General features: G+C 39.3%; 1 protein-coding gene across 2 annotated transcripts in view; it reads right to left on the bottom strand.

Annotated features, from left to right (window-relative positions):
• Positions 1-399: 399 nt before the first annotated feature.
• Positions 400-18,352, bottom strand: part of cnga3a (cyclic nucleotide gated channel subunit alpha 3a) — a 106,770-nt gene continuing 88,817 nt past the window's right edge. The window contains exons 6-8 of one of the 2 annotated variants that reach the window (XM_039744687.1): positions 13,243-13,349; positions 9,034-10,450; positions 400-450 (exon numbers count right to left, since the gene is read on the bottom strand). In XM_039744687.1, coding sequence (XP_039600621.1) covers positions 9,045-10,450; positions 13,243-13,349 — 1,513 coding nt within the window. In that variant the 3' untranslated portion in view covers positions 400-450; positions 9,034-9,044. Of the gene's footprint in view, positions 451-8,543; positions 10,451-13,242; positions 13,350-18,352 lie in introns of those variants that run through there. The other variant, XM_039744686.1, reaches the window with a different exon arrangement.

Genomic DNA, 18,352 nt, shown 5'->3' with positions numbered 1-18,352 from the left:
GTAAGAGTCCTCACGCTGCCTCTGCAGAGAATCCAGAGTGTTTATCTTCTTCTTCAAGAGCATTTCCTCTTTCCAGTTAAATGATAAAACTAGCTGTGATTTTTCAGAATCCTTCACTTTAATCTTCTCTGTCATTGTTGCTTAATTTCTGTATTTCTGGTTAAAAAAAGACTCCTCACATACAGAGACATGCACTTGGCTCCCAAGCGAGTGTGACTGAAGTAAGCAATCAAGTGTCATAAAGATATAAACGCCTTGTTGCCATTGTCATTCTTCGGAGCCCGGCCCATGTGACGGCTGTGTGTTGTCAAGGAGGCTGGTTTGGAGACGTTAGATCTTGTTTGGTAGGGCTGGGCCTTTTATGAATATGAGCGTCTGCTTTGTTACTCTTGTCCAGACTGAAAAGTACACAGCGTGTAAAGGTTGATGATAAACAAAAGCATGGAATATCTGCAAATAAAAAATAAAATGTGATTGTTAAAAAACTGGCTTCTAATGTTAAGGTATAAAACTTTGGCAGTGGTAAAAGGTGTAGGTGCAGGAAGAGATGGTTGGATTTGGTGATATCTGTTCCAGATGTAGCCCACAGAAGGCAATCTTGAGATGAGCTCCACAACCCAATAACCAGCCAATGATGCCACAAATATTAAAAGAATGGGGTTTACCACTACCACAAAAATGGCACAGTAAACACAAAGGAATATAAAAGTGCAGACTATGAGGGAAAAACAACAGACCTGTTACCTCTGTGGACCTAACTGAACTTGTATGGCCTCCTCTCGGTGTACCCTTGCCTGCAATTTCATTCCTCCTGTCTGCTCATTTGATCCTCTGTCTCTTTCTCCTGTCTTAGGCCTTTCATACTCCCACCATGTGACCTCTTGACTCGGAGCTTCCTCTGCCTACGGCTAGTGGCCTCTTCTAAGTCTGACCCACGGGAGCATTTACAAGGTCACTTCCAGTTTCCTCTGAAGCACTTGCACAACAAAGGTAGCCCTTGATGATACAAACACTGACCACAGTCCACTTCAAAAATAAATTACGTGGTGTGAGGTCTGCTGAGAAAGGAATTGCATGCATCCTGTGTCACAAACCCATGACAAAAAGATCACCACTGACTCGTCTCACCCAGGTCATCATCCATCCATCCATTATCCAACCCGCTATATCCTAACTACAGGGTCACGGGGGTCTGCTGGAGCCAATCCCAGCCAACACAGGGCAGGAAATAAACCCGGGCAGGGTGCCAGCCCACTGCAGGGCACACACACACACACACCAAGCACACACTAGGGACAATTTAGAATCGCCAATGCACCTAACCTGCATGTCTTTGGACTGTGAGAGGAAACCCACGCAGAAACGGGGAGAACATGCAAACTCCACACAGGGAGGACCTGGGAAGTGAACCCGGGTCTCCTAACTGCAAGGCAGCAGCTCCACCTACTGCACCACCGTGCCGGACCCGGTCATCATTTGTTCCAAAAACTCCCATCTGGTAAATGTTTTAGGTCAATTAAAACTAAAACTAACAGACAGCTATGTAGCTATGCCTGTCTTCCCCACTGACTCATGTTCTTTCATATACTGTATGAAGGTATACACTTTATGTACTTGTATGTGTGTGAACACTACACACACACTTGCTTTCACTTGCACATCATTTGCACATCTCCTTTACAATTGCACCTTTCTGCAACTGTTTAAAATGTATTCCTTGTGCTATCTATTTAAAACACATTGAAATCTAAGTAATCAACCTAGACCTCCATGATACAATTTGCAGTGCACCAATGCAAAGCATATAACTGTTATATTGCCATTTGATATGGGATTTTTAAAAGCAATATTAATGTTTGTGATGCACCACAAAATTTTGAGCTGGTTTCACACACACAAACTTTTTTTATTAAAGTGGATATTGTTTAACTTATGTTTTTTTGTGTTGTTTGTATGTAATGTTGTGTTGTACTTATACAGTAAGTAGTGGTTGAGGTTTAAGCCAGGTGTGGTGAACTCCGGGCCTGGAGGGCTGCAGGTTTTCATTCTAACCGTCTTAATTAGTCACCAGTTTTTGCTGCTAATTAACTTTTCCGTAGTGTTAATTAACTTGACTCACGCCCTTTGTTGTTTCCTTTTATTTAATTAGCAGCCAAATAATATTGAGCCACACATGACCAGCTCTCCTGTGCCCATCACACCATATCTGAAAATAAAGGTGAAGGTCTCAGTAAGGCTGATCTCTCCGGTCACCAAAATATTTTGATGATCTTAGGGAAAAAAAATCAACATTTTTGGAAATGTCCGCTGAGGCAGAATGAGAGCAGCAACAAGCCACGGGATTAAATAACGGGTTTAATTAACAAGAGTGGGCTTCTGATTAAGAAACTGGTTGGAGTTGGAAGCCCCAATTTAGCTGGTCATCTGGTTTGTTTCACATCTGATTTCTGTTTGGCTGTCTTTTAATGAAATAAAGAATCAATTCAGAGGACTGAATCCTTAAAAACAGGGCTATTAAGATGAAGGGGGAAAGAAGTTAATTAGCAGTGAAAACTGGTCACTGATTAGGAAAAAAGTTATAATGAAAACCTGCGGCCCTCCAGGCCCGGAGTTCGACACCCCTGCCTTAAACCTAACTAATAATTATTTTCCTAAAGCAATGGCTACTTGTGGTATATTTTGGGCTTTGCTCAGACTGCCATTCTATTTATAATAGGGAGCTAAAATAGTCTGTACATTATAGTTATCATTTTTCCGACTTAATATATTTTTCACATCAACGGACATAATAGTAACGACTATGTTTTGTGAGTCATCATTTAGCTGGTTTGTCTGCATTCCCCTACTTTATCAACCATGTTGTCATTTCCCACTTTTACTGAAATGTTGAATATGGATGGGGTCAAAGTTGCTGTAAATATATGCAAGTTCTCCTGTCAAGTTGTCTTTTATTAATCCCAACATACAGTATAAGTAGGAAGTTGTGTATGCAATCTTTAAAAATGAGGCCCCGTAACTCGTGACGTTATGAAAGAGGACCATCAGACTGCTGGTTTCATTTTTTTATATAGTATAAAGAACACACATATGGCTTCATCTGTGGCTTTTTTTGGTTTTGGCATGGTCCTCTTCAGTTTGGGTGAAAGATGCAGCATAATGTTTTGTAAGTTTTGCACTCCTCATTTTGATCTCTTTTTTTTAATTTTTTTTTCTCTGGGTCTTTCGTACTTTATCACTGAAAAAGCAGAAACGCAAACACAAATTTAAAAAAACAGCAACAGGTGGTCCATTAAGCCCCATAATTAAACTGGAAAGTTCATATTGCACACACACACACACACACACACACACACACACAAGGGTTTAGAGAACACTGCAGGGCCAATTGGTGCAGCCATTCAGCCAGAAACAGGCTTGTAGCACCTGGCATTAAAACAATTTCACATACTACAAGAAGCAAGATTTTCCTACATAAAACATAGGACAGAATTTTGGAAAAAAAAATTGATTGAGACGACAAAGATGAGGGTTGTTATAAACCTTTCAATAATAATTTAAATTACTGAGAGAAACTCATTTTGCACAACATCTGCTGAGGTGTGCCTTAGTAGTCCTTTATTGTAGAAACACCATTGCTTACAACTATGACCCTTTGCACCACATCATTACTCTTTGGTGCCATGGTCAACAAATACAGAACTTCATTTTATTTAATAAGAACACAAATCACCTACCTTATGTACTCTTGTCTCCTGTTTCTGTCCTTCCTTAATGAAGAATGGACTCAAGGTAATCCTGACACCATCTGCTACCTCTTTAGTTCTCTATTACTATCCACATCATGGTGGCATCTGACACAGCCCAATCCTGGTACAGTACATGATAGCTAGATGAGAGCAGGTGAGCTACCTTATATTTTCGAGCATAGAAGGCAAGACAGATATCGGGCCAGTGATAGAAGACCCCCCAGTAAATGGCAGACTTCTGGTGCACATCTTAGATTGGTGAAAGAAATTTGTCAGATTGTGACCAGAGGTGGGCATTGGGGGCTTTTTTGTATAAACAGTGCTGTAGGTAACAAAAACAGGAACAGCCAGAAGTTTAGAAAAAGTATAGACGAAGGCTACCATCAGAGGTTTGAAAGGCCAGGTATTCTCTTCAATTCAATTTATTTTTATGAAGCACACCTAAAAGTCTACATTGAGGTAATAAATGCACTATAGTTAGAAAAATAACAAAATAAGCAACAAGACATAATAAAATATCATTCTCAAACCTGTCTAACACAGGTCAAATCTGGGGTAGGAAACAGGCCTTAATGGGGTCCACTCCCTCACACTCCCACCAGGGACCATATTGAAATGACTTCCTACACATCTTTGGTGAATAGGAGTGAAAGCTGTGATACCCAGAGTTGCAAGGAAAGAGAATGACTGGATTTATTAGATGCATCAGTGTAGTACTTCTCTGAACATGTGCATATTACTTTCTTTGTAAGCCATCCAGATGTTTCAAAGTGTGTCTCTGGTAGAACTCCTCTCGTTTTTAGTAGGTAAAATGAAGTGTAATCCATCTTTCAAATCCCCTTTTAGTGTGTGACCAGAAGAGGTAATCCTAAAATGCTCTCTGGGATGTTCTGTAGTAGTGCTGGACTCCACAATTTCCTCTGTATATCATGGTGCCCACATTTCTGATGCCTGAGGCCCTGGGGCATTTGAAGGTCTCAGTCCCTTTAATTAGTTTTCCCTGTAGCACTGAGTTGTGACATCCAGCTCTTGGAGCTGGCAATGTCTACCCAAGTGTGAGAATCTGTACTGCCATGGTGCTCCCTGTTCCTGCAGTCGGTACCTGCTAGGCAGGGAATAAGCCATACAGCTCTACAGTGAAAGTGTTATTTGGACTGTTCAACCACCTATTCACTGTTGAAGCTTCATATTCTCTTCATGGCTGACTATCTCTGCAGCTGACAGTTCATATCTGAGGTTCATCAAAGGGATGTACTTGATAGTTTGAAACAGGACCGTTCGGAGTTTGGCTGGATCTGTGAAAGATGTCTCTGACTGAGCAGTCCATATTAGGTGTTTTAATCTCCCTTTTCTGAACACTCAATATGGGCTGCATCTTTCTCAGGAAAGAAACAATATGAACCTATCATAAAGCCACAGCAGGAAAATGTAGTACTTGCATCTTGGCGTTGGGCCTTGCCCATTCATTCACCTTAAGCATGTGAAGGCTAATTTCATCTTTCTGTTCTACATAACACAAAACCCAAATTTTGGCTCCTCTCATCCTAAACTTGCACTTGTACTGTTAATATGAGCCCACAGTGTTCCAAGAATTGTAGGATTCCCTCCAAAGGCCTCCAGCAAATCTCCTAAAGTGTGTGATTCAACTTTCTAACATTGCCTGTATATGCCACACTATATTTCCGCATGAAACTCAAATGAGCAGATGCACTATTGCTAACGGCCAGTTTTTCCTTTAATACTCTCTTAAAGGAAACTCTTTATCACAGTAGAAACAAACTAGGTATCTCCCTGTAGCCTCGTCTACCTTAGGCATCAAACTGAGGAACACGGTTAAGCCTCTGTACAGTGCCTGTTAAACCCCAGTTGTTTTCCTAGGTTTAGGAATTGTACTTGTTTACTCGTAATTCTTCACCGTTTGATTCCTTCTACACCCATTTTTGCTTCAATTCATCAGTTTGGTTCAATCAGATCATTGTGATATTGATCATCAGCACTAGTTTGTTGTTTTTATGTGAAAAGTAAACCATATGTTCTTTCTTTAGTATAATACAACTATTTCTCAGTAACATTTAATTGTTTGGAAAATTAATGTTTGGAGGAAGTTGAAGGAATGGAGATGGGCTTTCGAAGACTGAGGACTGAAGATAAATACAGGTTGGAAGAGGGTAGAATATATGAGGTTTAATGATGATCAAGATTTAGAAGTTATCCTGCAGGGTGAGATACTGAAAAGAGTGGATACGTTTAAATATCTAGGATTAGTGACAGCTTAAGAACTGAGTGCAGTGTGGAGGGAACAATTGGAAGAAGGTATTAGGAGTATTGTGTGTTTGAAAAATCAAGGCAAGGATTACATAAAGGTTTTTAAGACGGTGATAAGACCAGCAATGATGTCTGGAGCTGAGACATGGGCAGTAAAAGGAGCACAGGAGAATAGGTTAGATGCAGCAGAAATGAGAATGCCGGGATGAATGGGTGGAGTTACAAAAAATGACACAATAAGAAATTAGACAATCATAAAATATAACTGGGAGAGCTATCTAAGAAAGCATGAGAAAGTGGGTCAAAGTGAGACAAGGACATGTGATAAGGAGAGACTGTGAATATGTGGCCAAAAGAGTGATGGGAATGGATGTACAGGAGAAGATAAAGTGGAGGAGAATGAAGTGATTTTGAATGGATAGAGTAATGGAAGACATGAAGGAAAGGGGGTTTGTTTTATCAGGCACATCAGTCCCATAGAAGTGGGACAATATGAAGAGAAATAAGAATCAAGGGTGTCAAAGACATTTGTACACTATTGTATACATTTGTCTTTTAATAATATTAATTCTTTGCATTTATATAGCGCTTTTCTCACTACTCAAAGAGCTCAGCAATTGCAGGTTAAGGGCCTTGCTCAAGGGCCCAACAGAGCAGAGTCTCTTTTGGCATTTATGGGATTCGAACCGGCAACCTTTCAATTGCCAGTGCAGATCCCTAGCCTCAGAGCCACCACTCCGCCTAAGAGGATCTTGTTTGACAACTGTTAACTTCCATTGGGTTTTTATTGTGGATTAGGAAATCCCTGCATCCAGAAAGGAAGGCAACACTTTGGACCTTGCCACTAATACTTATATATTAATGACCTGTATTTATCAAGCATCTTGGAGTTAGAAAGTGGTCCTAACCAGTTCAAAAATCTCAGCGTGAGCAAATTTGTTGCAAATCATGAACATAACATGATCGATCCATCTATACATCTAAAAGGAGTGCACAGCCATCTAAAATGAAACTATTGGTAACATTACCTTTTTGGCTATGGGGAAAATGACACTTTGCAGTAGTGGTTCCCAAATTTTGCACCAAACTTCAAATGCCCTTGCAACACATGAGGTAGTATGCAGATTTCTCTACGACTCCACTAGAGGCAATATTAAACAAGCTATATCCAAGCAAATCGACACTCACTTAAATATCAATGCCTCAAGATTGGGTGAGAATGCATATATGAATCTTTAGCAATATCACAGTATCAACGCACAGGTGCTCCAGGATGCAAACTGTCATGTATAAGAATATTACTCTAAGGATAAGTGGGACAGGATAGATGATTGCCAGCAAAATTTAACAGAGGTATACTAAGGTTTGCATTAACCCCTGGAACATTCATGTTACCCTTTTCAAAACTCAGAAGGATCAAAAAGGTAGATAGAGAGTCAAGGGGCATTGGATTAATAGAGCCTTGCAGAAGATATGAGTGGATCATGAAGAGGAACATGACACATGACTCTGGAAGATGATTGGGAACACTGGAATGGTGAACACAACTTATAGATGTGGCTATTTGGTGACTGTTCCTTTAGAAGGCACCTCCCATGGCCATAACAATGGGAAGGTGGTTCTTCTAGAAGTATGGCTGTAGATCATTTATTGTTAAATAAACATGTCTACTATCAGGCTTTACTCTCATTCAGTGTGTTACATATCAGTGCTCATTATTGTATTATTCTTGATGTTGATGCAATCAAGAAGCAACAATTGAGTGCAGCTTAGTGCAGTATCCTCAGTTATTATGTTTTCTTCTTCTACTTTGAATATTATTACTATAAGTATTATTATCTTTGTGGTGAAAACCTTAGCATTATTATCAGAAAACTACAAAAATCAGTGGCAATTTGCTGTGAGGGGTGCCATAAAATTCTGATGTGCTTCATTCTCAAGTATGGCCTACTACTTGTTGCTGGGATTGGGACTAAGATGCTTCTTAACTACTTGTTGTGTCCTACTCTGAGACAGGACAAATTCTTGTACTTGTTAGACTTTTAGTGCAATTCCTAGAATAAACATGGACACTGATCTTGTTTCTGCTTGTTGTTGCTAATCAAATAGGTGACATTGTACCATACAGCAGTGACCACAGAAACACTGTAGATAACACAGCCTAACCAAGGATAGCAAAGAGAGATCTGCAGTTCCTAGTGAAAGATGACCTTCATTGGGTGTGAAAGACAAACCCAATATTGAAAAATATTCATTCAAATTATTCTTTTTTAGTCAGCTGATACTGAAAGGCAAAATTTGTATGTAGAAATTAAATAAAATAACACTTATTTGGGACAGTAAGACTTATGTAAAGAAAATTATTTGATTCTGTTTTGTGCCTGTTTCAAAACTGACAATTATCTGCTTTGAATCTGATTGCAGAGACTGGATTCTTAAAGTGCTTTTGATGACTTGTGGCTTTTTGTTATAATATTTCTATATTTCTTGAACTTCTTTTAAAGCAAACTGGAACAAATAAAATCCTATCTGTTTATATTTAAACCATATATAGTTATTTATTACATAATTTATACTTGCATGTAATAGGAATACATTAAAAAAAAGACTCATATTGCATAAACAACACAATTTTTCTATGAAAGACCATTACACTTGTTCATGTGCTTAAAGTCACTCAATGCATTCAGTTGCTTCTCGTAAAGCAAGCCTCAACACCGACAACCAAGTTCTGCATCTCTCACACGCTCAGCTACCCACAGTGATACTCCATCACATGTCAGATTGCACCACAGAGAAAGCAAGTCATCGGTTGTTGTGTCTGGAGTCTGAAAGTTCCTTTAATGTAGAAAACTGTGTGAATTTCTTCAGGTATCTTGACTTACTCCATCAAATCTGAAATGTATACTTTGCTAAACCAAGCATTTAAAAAATATTACATCTAAATAGGTTTCCTGAGATTATAAAAAAAAACAATTGTGTCTAGCTTCTTATAGCCCATGTGTTAAAAAAAAAAGTTTACCCCAGGGGATCCTATTTGTCCTTTTTGTCCTCTTCGTTGTCAGCGTCCATGCCGTCTGAAAGATCACTACTTCCAAGCTTCTTCATTTTTGATTCCACAGTTGTAAGCCTCTGCTTGAGTTTTTGCTGGCTAGCAGTATATTCTGCTATAAGTCTGGCAAACTTTGTCTGCATGACATCCAGTGATGACTCTAGTCTTTCAATTTTTTCTTCCATGTCTTTTGGATCAGCTCCTTGCTTTGCTGCTTCTTCATCTATCAGACCATCTTTCATTAAAATTGCCTTTCCTTTCTCTTCTAGAGCCTTTTTGGCATCTGGGTACTCTGTCAGAGCTTCCATCAAGTCATCCTTGGATAAGCAGAAAAGGTCAGAATAGCCAATGCTTCTGATATTTGCAGTTCTTCGGTTGCCTGACTTGCTTCCCTTAATGTTCAAAATGCTGATTTCCCCAAAGTAGCTGCCGTCACTTAAAACCACAAACTGTGTTATACCATCGTCTGCCACCACAGCGAGTTTTCCCTCTTTGATGATGTACATCTCCCTGCCAATGTCTCCCTTGCGACAGATGTAGTCTCCAGGACTAAAGACCTGCGGCTGTAGTTTTAACACCAACTCAATGAGAAGGCCAGCTTCACAGTCCTGGAAAATGCGCACTTTTTTTAGAGTGTCCAAGTGGACATTGATGGCAATTTCAGCTTTCAGTTTATCTGGAAGATTTTTTAGGACCTCTTTTTCATCCACAGTTTTCTTGTTTGTCCAGAGATAATCAAACCACTTAATCACCCTTGCCTCGAGATCTTTGGTTACTTTACGGAATTGCATGTATTGCTTGATAGAGTCAATTTTAGCCTGGAACTCTGCTCTGGAAGCATTCATGTTCGAAATCATGGAACCCACGTTACCAACAATGGTGGCGAAGATCAACACTCCTACCAGAAAGTCAAATACCACAAACAGATACTCTATGTCCTTCACTGGAGGTGGTGTCTCACCAATAGTTGTTAACGTCAGGGTTGACCAATAAAGACTGTATATGTACTTTCTGGCAAGACGACCATATTCTGGGTGACTGATGTTGGGATATACCCACGTGTCAGTCCCAAATCCAATAGATTTAGAAATTGCAAAATAAATGCATGCATTCCAATGGATAATAATAAGAATGTACAGGACAAGGTTGCCAATTCGAAAAATGTTGGGATAATTGGTTCTTGTTTCTGTACGATCAAAGAACTCAAACATCCTGGCAAATCTTAAGAGACGATTAAACCTCAGTTCAGGGTAGTTATTGCCAACTTTAATGGAAGCTATGTCAGTTGGCACCATTGAGAGTACATCAAACTTGAACTGCAGGGTCTTCATGTAGTATTCTCGTAACTTCTTTGAGTCTTTAACAAGCAGTCCTTGTTCAAGAAAACCTAGATGAATATAACATTAACTTTAGTCAAGAATGTATGTCAACCAAATCACAACATATTGGTCAATTAAATATTGCATTCATAAGAATTACTTGTGAACGTTTTGAAATCACTTTTTTGTCCAGTGCCTCCTGACTCCTGGTACGAGAAAATCCCTTTATATAATATACCATTAAACTCATCTTCATATCTACTTATGCAAGATGTTAAGGTTTATGGGGTTCCCTCTATTTTTGGCACACTAGACTTGAAAAACCTTCTTTTTTAGGTCATTTGTGAACATATTTTGTGCACTTTATGATAAAGCGTAAACCAATAGGTGTCTTCAGCAAAAATTATCAAAAGGGCTTGAAGTTGTGCATGTCACAGCAACCAACACCCCTAAAACTTCAAAAAAAGGGCGATCTGTAATATAGTCATGTGAAGTGTCATTTTATGCTATTTCATTTGCTAATCACAGATATGACAATATTTTTTATATTAAATGGTGGTATTAGACCTCAAAAAGCTACTTCCAGAAGGTTTAAAATGAGAAAATTCCAACTTAAGTTTGTGGGATATAATTTTAGATTATTTTAAGGTCAGTAATTATGAATATGATGTTATTTTTAATTTTTTATCCTTTCCTAGGGATATAGCTCTCTATTGACCTCTATCAGTGGGTGAAAAATGACATATTTCTATTATAATTGAGAATATTTAAACTTTAAATATTTAAATTGGAGAACACAGTTAATATTTCAAACTAGTAATGGCGCACTGCATGATAACGTGCAGTGAATACACTTGACTTGAAAATTCATAGTATTCATACTCTTTCTCTGTATGTTTAGCATTTGTTTGCTCAGAGGTTGATACGCTTGATGCCTCGTGAGCAGCTCTTCTTTTCTCCACCCTAGCAGTCACTTCTTTTCTTCTTTCGTTCGGCATCTTTCCGTGTTAAAACTAATGAAGTTAGTATTTGTGTTGCAATTACTTAGTACGTTTTCCTTAATTTTTCACTTAAGCTGGCACTTAAGTCTTCAATCTGCCTCAAGAATGATTTGAGATATGAAGAGGGAGGGGAAGTGACAGTGATAGGGAATGAGAACGGATGGCCATATGCATTCGCCGCACGGCTGCCCTGCTGGTCTCTGCCGAGAGTTGATTCTACAATAAAATAAAAATAAAAAGAGGAATAACTTTGGAGGTCAATCATCACGCCGAAAGCGGATAGTTAGATGTCATGTAGTATATGAGTACCAAATTTCAGGTCAATAGTTCAAACAGTTTGTGAGCTACAGGTGATTTAAAATCCTGAACAGATAAACGGACAGCCACAGTAGCATATTATATAAGAAGATATTTCACATAACTATTCTTGTTTATTATGTATTTCTACCACATGAAGTAAATCATCATATTTCTTATGAACACCCTGAATTAGTGTTAAGAGTTAGGGTGACGTATACTGTTTCAGACTTTTTATTCTGGTGTTATAACAAAATTCAAAAGGTTTTGCCTACATTAACTATTTTTGTGTATTCCTGGGTTACTTAGAGACACAGTTACAAAAGAATATTACTTCTAAAAAATTCTATAAATAGTGAATAGTGCTTCTGAGAAGCTCCAACAAGCGTCTGACTGCCCAGCTGTTCAGGATTACTATGGAGCATTTAGAATCATATATTGATTTGTAAAATTATTCTTTGCTTAGATTTCAAATCTGCTTTGTCACATTTTGGATGATGTCATCCATTGTAGTGCCACACTGGCTTCTATGTATGCAGTTCTTCTCTGTGATACCGCCAGGATACATGCATGAATTTGTCACAGTTTCAGTTAAGAGTGAGGTGTTTCGGATAATATCAGTCTGATCTTTACCTAAAAATAAAGGAAAAACTGACCTACAAAAGAATAGACATTTTTGAGCTCATAAGAATTTTTGAGTTCTTGTTTAAAACATTTTCTTTTGATTTATGGTTCTTCTTTTGCCCTCTAATTAATGTTTGCTCTGTTTTTGGATTGCCTGTTTTGCTTTGCCAGTAGACCAATTGTACAGCCTCTTGTTTTTTTGATGAGACATTCTTGTTGTCACACCAGATATTTTGATTTTCAATTTCAAATTTGCACATGTTTGAGTGTGAGTAGGTGTGTAACAATGAGTGGGCCTTGTGATGCTCTTGCAACCTGTGCATAGCGGCTTCCTGCTATTACCTCCTCACAACCCTGAATTAGATTAAGTGGGCTTGTGAAGGCTATTGTTCTACCATGAGAATGGAACCGGCACGTAAGATGATGGGGCAGAATCAGCAACTGGACAACTCAAAATCTTAAGTAGAAGTGCAAGCACAGGGTTGTTACTAAATGTAAAAATTTGCCAAAAGATTACTAAGGTCCAATATTTATTTTACAAAGACAAAAAACAAAATTGAGGAGAAATTCAAAAAGTTAGTAATGCTTTGAAATTTTCCATGTGGTAACAGCTACTGCAAGTTTATTTGTTGTTTTGAATTTAATCTTGGACATCCAGGATGTGTGCTATTCCATGTTTTACAGCATCAAGGTGATCAAATTAATTGCCAATCATCACATAATAGGAATAGGGATAAAACATGTAAAAATTGCATCCAAAATGGTGGTGCCCATAAGAAACAAAATAGTAAATTCTTCCAAGTGTGTATTCACTAATGTTTCTAATCTGAACACAAATTAAAATAGAAAAATAGATAGGACATTAGAGAGCAGACTATAGTGGTATACATGCAGCCACAGATCACATTAATAGGTGCAAATACGTGATTGGAACCAACCTGTTCTGAATCTCACAAAGGTGTCTACAGCATAGACTATGTCTGCTGAATAATCTAGGACTCTCCACAAAACAATGTAGTCTGTCTGAAGTTCATCAAAGCAGGCTCTGGAAAACAAAAGAAAATGTCAGTCTTTCTCTCTAGTTTGAGTATGTGCTTGCTTGAATTCTCTAGGCCTGATTTCTGTGACAGGGTTTGGGCTGAGAGGGTGAAGTCCACCCTTTGTGACTTAAGCTTCTTTTAAATCTATAATAATAAAAGGCAAAGCCCTCACTCACTCACTCACTCACTCACTCACTCACTCACTCACTCACTCACTCATCACTAATTCTCCAACTTCCCGTGTAGGTAGAAGGCTGAAATTTGGCAGGCTTATTCCTTACAGCTTACTTACAAAAGTTAAGCAGGTTTCATTTCGAAATTCTACATGTAATGGTCATAACGGTCGATAACGGTCGACAACGTCCGCCATGTTGAACTTTCTTATTTATGGCCCCATCTTCACGAATTTGGTAGGCGGCTTCCCTGCGCTAACCAAAACCGATGTACGTACTTATTTCGGTGGTATGACGCCACTGTCGGCCGCCATATTGAATTTTCCAAACGTCACTAATTCTCCAACTTCCCGTGTAGGTAGAAGGCTGAAATTTGGCAGACCCATTGCTTACAGCTTACTTACAAAAGTTAAGCAGGTTTCATTTCGAAATTCTACGCGTAACGGTCATAACGGTCAACAACGTCTGCCATGTTGAACTTTCTTATTCATGGCCCCATCTTCATGAAATTTGGCAGTCAGCTTCCTTGCGCTAACCGAAACCAATGTACATACTTATTTTGGTGGTATGATGCCACTGTCAGCCGCCATATTGCTTTCCAACGTCATTAATTCTCCAACTTCCCGTGTAGGTAGAAGGCTGAAATTTGGTACTTATTTCGGTGGTATGATGCCACTTTCGGCCGCCATATTGAACGTTTAACGGAAACTGATGTCCGTACTTATTTCGTTGGTATGACACCACTGTCGGCCGCCATATTGAACTTTCCAACGTCACTAATTCTCCAACTTCCCGTGTAGGTAGAAGGCTGAAATTTGGCAGGCTCATTCCTTACAGCTTACTTACAACAATTAAGCAGGTTTCATTTCGAAATTCTACGCGTAAAGGTCATAACGGTCAACAACGTCCGCCATGTTGAACTTTCTTATTTACGGCCCCATCTTCACGAAATTTGGTAGGTGGCTTCCCTGAGCTGACCGAAACCAATGTACATACTTATTTCGGTGGTATGACGCCACTGTCAGCCGCCATATTGAACTTTCCAACATCACTAATTCTTCAACTTCCCGTATAGGTAGAAGGCTGAAATTTGGCAGGCTCATTCCTTACAGCTTACTTGCAAACGTTAAGCAGGTTTCATTTCGAAATTCTACACGTAATGGTCATAACGGTCAACAACGTCCGCCATGTTGAACTTTCTTATTTATGGCCCCATCTTCTCAAAATTTGGTAGGCGGCTTCCCTGCACTAACCGAAACCAATGAACGTACTTATTTCGGTGGTATGAATGCCACTGTCGGCCGCCATATTGAACTTTTCAACAGTCTTTGTTACTTATGGGCCCATCTTCAAGAAATTTGGTACACGGGTTCCCAGCGCTAACTGAATCCTACTTACGTACATATATACGTCCATAGCCTGCACCTCGGTCAACATGTGAGGTGGCGTTGGGTCCCCCATCCCAACGCCTCCCACGATGTTGGCTGCCTGCCTATATAAGACCGTCCGTCGCTCCGGTCTCTACATTCCCTTCCTTACTTTGCCACGGGATTCACGTCTCCCTACTGATAACTACAGCCTTTTTGTTTAATCCACGACTTCTCCGCTGTTTTATTGTTTGTTTATTACAATTATAGTTATTGTATAGGTATTTTACACTTACTTTACATTGCTCAGGTACCCATTTCCTTTATCATTCCAACCCCCATTACCATGTCTATCGAGATGATCACCATCGATCAAAGAACTGTCACTTACTGAGTGGTTTCCATGCCCGGAAATGGCACCTACCTTTTCCATTCTCTTTGTTACATATTGCACGGCCATATCAGGTTCACTCTTGATATCCGGAGGAACATTCTGTCTTATGTATTGAATGACTGGGACAGGTTCAAGGTGTGGACTGATGACGGTACAGGAGATAATTATACTACACAGGAGCACTATAAGAGTGAAATGCTTAAGCCCGTCACCTATGGTTCTGCTTGTGAGTTGATGGCTGCCACTGAATTGTTCGGTTGTCGCTTTCAAGTGTACCGAAATGGCCAAACATTTTACACCTTTCGACAACCGCCATTGCCTCTTAAACATCTTAGATTCACAGGTGACAATTTCAGTAGTGGACACTTTGATGTTTATGAATGTTTAAACTCTCAAAAGCTGGATGTGATTTTATCGATGAAACCGGTTGTGTGCTTACAACGCTTGACAGATGCCAAATGTCACTTCAACACAACAAATCCTGCAAATACTGTCGTAATTGAAACAAACCATGAAACTCAAACCGATTATGACAGCAGCAATCCAAGCTGTGAGATTTGAGACAAGATTACTGTTCACATGGCCAACTGTAAGTTGCATTCTCAAGAGTAAGCTCAGCGCACAGCTTGGTCATATTACAACCGGAGGGCCGAACTGACAACATGGTATACAAAGAGATCCTTAACGAATAATTATTGGCATATTTTCCCTCAGTTTAAAAAGGTTTAATTTTATTCTTAATAAAAATTTTAATGCAGTACTTCGCCGCTGCGAAGCGCGGGTATTTTGCTAGTATTTAATAAAAGGAATTCGTTTGTCATTGAACACACTGGGCTTTATGGAACCCCTGGTGTAGCATCGCTATTTTGAATGGCCTGCAAATCCCAGCATCCCAGGCAGAATTACACAATTGGGCAGCTTCAGACTGGTGTGAGGGTTGCTGGGAAGAAGGATAATTGGGTGCTATCTGTAAAAAGGAACTGAAAGATGCTGAAGGGGATGTAAGTCATCTGTGTCTGTTTCTACACTTCATTTTCTTGGGATTACAAATATAGCCATGGATTACAGCTTCTTTCTGGATATGTATGCTTGTCCTATGCCTGTTTGTTCAAGTGATTTCATCCTGGGTGGACAAGTCTTCGTCTGGGGTGTGCCCCCAATCACACCAAATCTTCAAGAAATAACTGGAACCTAGTAGCTCAAAATTTTACATTTCATTCCAAAGGCCATTCACAGGGGGTTTCATTCCACTCACCATTGTCACCCGCACCTGCTATACTAGACTGTGTTTGAACTTGGTTTTAAGTGTTAATTATTTACTGTGTCGTGCTTGGTGTTTCATTCGGTTTTATTTGTTTAGTGTTTATTAAATACTTATTGCCGCCAATTTATTTGTTTATTGATTGCTTTTGCTTCTTCATTTACTTTATTACATGCCTCTGTTTGTGAGAGTGTGAACCAGGTAAAGGCTTGGTGCGTTTCTGGGGTCCCCAGAAAAAAATGTTTTAAAAAAATCACCATTTTAAGAATACTGAGAATGTAAGCAGCTCATCCTGACTGCTACACTAGTATGAAAAACTGGAAACACTCATTTACAGCACTTGTAATGTATACTCACATTTAATGGAAATGTCAATTCAGAACTACCAAACTAACCCCAATGATGATTCATTTGATTCTTACATGATTTGCACGCCTGGATATTTTACTGGGACTTGAAGCTATTTTGTAATATTTGGAGGATTTTGCACAATTTATTGCTAAAGGCATGAGTAAATACAATATGAGGCCAAAGCTACACACACCTAGTATGAATATTGATACCCTAAAGCACTCCTGACTCTCTTTTTTTCACTCTCTCTTTACCTGGCCTTTCTTCATCCCACCAGTGATTCCTTATGCCAGCTTAATTCCGGACTCAAATGATGGCCTGGAATTACATTCCGTAGCACATGTAAGTAAGAATTTCACTGTACGCTGTACACATCATCATGATGAACTTATAAACGTAAAAAACTTACAAGAGCTGGACCTCTAAAGTCTAGGAGTTTCGAGTCTACACTGTCCTCTGGAGTCCTCTGAGACTACTACATCCGTCACTTTTCCAAAGCAGTTATCCTCAGTGTTCTATTAAGCAGGCAATCTTCACACTGAACACTGGCCATGTACTGTTGATCAGGAGGTCTCCCTAGCTTTCCACAACCTCAATCTTGCTTTATAGCGAAGGTCAAGGATTCCGACCCGACCATGTGCTTGGGTATCTGCTCACTAGCATCATGGGAGAATGCTGTCTGCTCTCTTCTGAAGCACTTTAACATTTATAGGGTCTACCATTCCTAGTAATATTTTAGTTTCTACAATAGCAGTAAGAGGTGTACAGATGCTGCTAGTAGGTTATTTTCTTTCCATACAAAATAAAACACTGAGAATATTAAACTTACCTTGAATTACATTCTATACTTATTTATGTATTTGTTACTTGAAAGAGCAACTTAATAATAAAAATAATCCCTAATCAGTAGGGAAGGCATGTTACATTCTCACTGGAACACTGTTTCATTGAGGATTTTAATTCAAGGGTTATTTTCTTGTGGTTGGGCCTGTCAAAGTCGATGTGTTTCCTTAGCACACAGAGGGTATTTTCGGCACAGCAGATCTGTAAATAGTTTTGGCTGATGTAAGCTGAGGATCATAGTCTCTCTTTTTCAGAGCTGGCTGTGCAGCAGGAGCAAGGAATTTAAATCATTTGCCAGGCTGAGCACTTCTAACAGTTCATAACAACTAAACACTGCTGATTAGAACATAGAGCAGCACAGAATAATGCTGAATCAATATCATTCAGGTTCTGTCATGGCCTCTGAACACAACTCCTTTTGTTAAAGAAGCTGAACATCATCTTTATGTTATGTGGAGGCGATAAGTTATTCTAACCCCGGTCTCTCACTAACTTTTGCAGATGTTAGGTGGAGCACAAACTGACTAGATGCATCACAGGCTGACATGGCAGCTGTCCTATGAAAGACAGCATGGTTCTGCAGTGGGGGTAAAATGGATGCAGTTGCCCATCCATACAG

The sequence above is a fragment of the Polypterus senegalus genome, chromosome 2 (genome assembly GCF_016835505.1).
Source record: "Polypterus senegalus isolate Bchr_013 chromosome 2, ASM1683550v1, whole genome shotgun sequence".
NCBI classification, from domain to species: Eukaryota; Metazoa; Chordata; class Cladistia; order Polypteriformes; family Polypteridae; genus Polypterus; species Polypterus senegalus.
This window is presented reverse-complemented; position numbering and strand designations above follow the sequence as displayed.